This window comes from Crocodylus porosus, unplaced genomic scaffold (assembly GCF_001723895.1).
Source record: "Crocodylus porosus isolate Cpor-Errol unplaced genomic scaffold, CroPor_comp1, whole genome shotgun sequence".
Taxonomy (NCBI): Eukaryota; Metazoa; Chordata; order Crocodylia; family Crocodylidae; genus Crocodylus; species Crocodylus porosus.
In genome coordinates, this window is record NW_017728939.1 from 845,952 (window position 1) to 849,618 (window position 3,667).

Sequence of the window (3,667 nt, forward strand, 5' to 3'; positions counted from 1 at the left end):
GCTTTACTGTAACAAAGAGATAGTAACTTTGCAAAACAAAGAGAGAGTGATACCTTAATACAAAGAGCTCTCAGTAGCTCTCCCAGTTCTCTCACCAGGGAGGGCTGACAGCTGCGCTGTTTTAACAAGACTCATTGATAATGCATTTTTAATAATATTTCTAACATGCCAATGCTAACTTTAAAATCCCAGTTTGGAAAACAGGACTGAATTTGAAGGGCACCTAGGCCAGTGATTCTCAAGCAGGCTGATGCCCTGAGGTCCTTTCAAAGGTATCACAGGGTGCCACATAACATAGCACGGGCAGGTGTGCAAACATCATTCAAAAGATAAACCCAGAAGCTGTAGTATTAGAAACATGCACACCTGCTGTGGCCTTTCTGCGCTTTTTGCAACAAAAGAATCGCCCTGCTATTTTTCTGTAATGAAAAACTGAGTGAAACTAGGAGCTGGCATTTTCACAGGGGTGCCTCTAGACTGTTAAGGGGCACCTCAGGTTTGTTGAGGTGTGCCTCAAGTCTAAAAAGGTTGAGAGACCCACTGATCTAAGTCACCGGCTAGTTATGTTAACAGACAAGAATCCTTAAAGTGATCTCAGCTCACGTCTGACAGTCCACAGGCCGGTGCTGCCATCTTTTTTTATTAACGAGGACTATGGATGAGGCCCAGCAGCTAGCTAAAAGGTGTGGTGCCTTCCTGACACATCCTCAATGACCTGCAGTGCCTCTTTCCCCTCTACAGGTAAGGAGGGTTGGTGTCCCCCTCTCTCTGCCTTGTGCTGGATCGGTGCCCATAACCCCTCTCTGGATCAGAGATAAATCGCTGTGCTCTGGATCAGGTCGATCGCTGTGCTGCTGCTCTTTTGAACGTGCAGCATGACGCTGAAACACATCCAGGAGGAATCCTTAGCGGCGACTTTCACCTCTGGCACCCCAGACCAGGGCTGTTGCGGCAGGACTCCTCCACCGGTCCCGATGCTTTACAGTCGTTACCAGTGCGCGCGGGAGAACGTCATCTGAGAGAGCACAACATGGTCTAGCTGCTTCACCACAGCCCTCCCTTGGGGGTACAATTCTTCCTGGGCCATGGCCCAGCTTGGGACTTGCACACCACTGGCTCTTTCAATCCCTATATCTTTTTCTCACCTGGATTTGATTTGGCTTTGGCATTTCCCCACTCCTCTGTCCTCCAGGCTCAGGATTGGCCTGTCGTGGTGCTTCCAACTCTAGCATACATCAGGCCACAGGCTGCCCAAGTTCAAACCCAGAGAGCTACCTAGACTTTCCCAATTGGAGGAAGCCGTCTGGGGACAGCACAAGTACAAAGGAAGGGCTGGGTCAGTTTTTTTGTGGCACATTCTGGTTTGGGAAGGCAACCTCCAACCCACTGAGAGTGGTGGGAGCTGAGATGCTCAGTACTGTGCAGAATCAGGCCCTAGAAAAATAATTCTGTCCAACATCATGGGAAATAACCCAGTCTGTGGAGCCAGCCTGCTTTCTCCACACTCCTGTCTTCATTTCCCCCAAAACATATCCACCTGCATCCACATGAACCCGCCTGCATTCCCCCATGTGCCACCCATTAAACTCCAGCCTCCAGAGACTTCACTGGCCCAGGCAATTGTTTCAAACCTAGTTTTAAAAGTCACATCCCTCTGCACGCTGGTATCTTAGAGCAGGGAACACGGGCTTGCTCAGTGCTGCCCTGCGAGCTGGACACCCGGTGTTTTCAGGGAACAAACATTTTTTATTTCCATCCTTCAGCAAGATGCATTTTAGAGCAGTGGTTCTCTACCTTTTTTCATTTGCTGACCCCTACAAGTTTCAATTGGAGGTACAGACGCCTTTCAATTGTAAGTGTAGGTATTCACGCACTTTTGATTGATCATAGTCATCTTTCATGGACCCCTCAGGCATAGTCTGGGGACCTGCAGGAGTTTCCGGACCACAGGTTGAAAACCACTGTTTTAGAGACACACTTTTCATTGACACATATCTGCACGACAGCCTATGTTTCATTTTACGGGAATTATTCCTGTTTCCACTGCTAAGTCCTCATCTGCAGAAACTTTCGGTGCCCCGGCAAAGATCAAGGAAAGCAACGCCCTGTTTGTTTGCCACCTTTCATAGTAAAATCAAGCCAGCAGAGTGAAGGGAAATGAGAGCAGTAAGAATTTCTGTACCTTACCTTGGAGCCGCTGCAAGGAGCACCAGGCTATCAGAACACAAATTCTCCAGGCAGACATACTGAAGTGGAGACCTGAAGACTTTCTGTGCGCCATGTCCTGGGTTTTATAAATCCCTTTCATTATCATATTTTTGGCCTTAAGCCACATTACACACCGGCCACCCAGAGGACAGTGCGAGCAATAACCTGCCACTATGACAGGCATAAACCCAGCCCTGCCTGCTAGCTGGAGTCTAAATGCTGGGCTGCACTGGAAATATAACAGTGGGTAGAAATGCAGCGAGCTCAGGACAAGATTGATCCTAGCTTAACAATTACCACCTTAGGCCCCCAGTACAAGAAAATACCTCTTCACCTTCTTAAGCGTATGTGCTATAGGGAATGCAATCATAAAACGACCTGTTTTTGTTTCATGTGCTTTACCGATAACTTCCATTTCAAAATATCCCTAGGAGGCTGGGAATTATTAGAAGATCCAAACATAGCTTTTCAGGTCAGAGGGTAATATTAATTATTAATCATTCTTACCCTTGCTATTGGCAATATTATTAGTCATGCTGAAAATAATTAATATTTATAACACCAGTTTATTATATAGCCTCACATCCCGTATGGCACTGGCCAAAGAATGTAACCCAGCCATTCCAGCATCAAGCCTATCTCTTCCTGCTCAGTATATTGTTTTAAGACATCATATTATCCCCATTCTAAAGGTAGGGAAACTGAGGCACAAAATTGTAACGGTGTCATGCTGTGAGTCAGTGCCAGAACTTCAACTGGAACTCATTCTGTGCTTTATCCTGAAACCCAATGCTGTTTTCTCCTAATACTTAGGTATCATTTGGCTAGCAGGAGCACCCAAAACCCTCAGTTGAGATCAAGACACCGTTTGCAGTACAGCTATCTAGGCAGTAAGGTCCCAGCCTGAAAGCACTCACAGGAGTGAGCAGTACAGCGTGGCATGCACAGTTATAAAACGAGGGTGCTTTTCTGTGTACTGTACCTTGAAAGTCCCAAGAACCCTTTTAAACGTGGAATTGAAGTGCCAAGTGGCTCCAGCTTGGGCCCAGGCTCCTGGAGACAGCGGTGTTTTGTCCTTTGTACATTGAGACCATAGCAGTAAGCACTATGGTTTAGGTGAGATCTGTTTGCTTGGACACGCATCGGGTTAGTGTGTGAACGCCAGGAATGGATGAGCTCAGTGCACCTTGAGGTCGGACAGAAAAAACCCTAGCCAGTCTGTGTCTGAAGAGCTGCCCTGTTCTGTTAGCAAGGCCTCCGGCAACACGATCAAACCCACATGCCTGTGCTCGGGTACCTTGCCGAAGCAAAATGGACCAGCTGAAAGGGCCATCACCTGGACTCTGAACCTGCGGTTGTCAGGCTCACACAGAGGGGGAACTCACCTCCATGGTCGTAGGGGCAAAATGGCTTGATCTGAGCAGTTGGTCAAAATTTGGGGCCTTGTAGGTTTTTTTCC

At 47.5% G+C, this 3,667-nt stretch overlaps 1 protein-coding gene across 1 annotated transcript in view; it reads right to left on the bottom strand.

Annotated features, from left to right (window-relative positions):
- IFNLR1 (interferon lambda receptor 1) overlaps positions 1 to 2,308 on the bottom strand; it is an 11,231-nt gene extending 8,923 nt beyond the window's left edge. The window contains exon 1 of the mRNA XM_019547606.1: positions 2,188 to 2,308. Within this exon, the coding sequence (XP_019403151.1) occupies positions 2,188 to 2,308 (121 nt within the window). The remainder of the gene's footprint in view (positions 1 to 2,187) is intronic.
- Between the last annotated feature and the right edge of the window lie 1,359 nt (positions 2,309 to 3,667).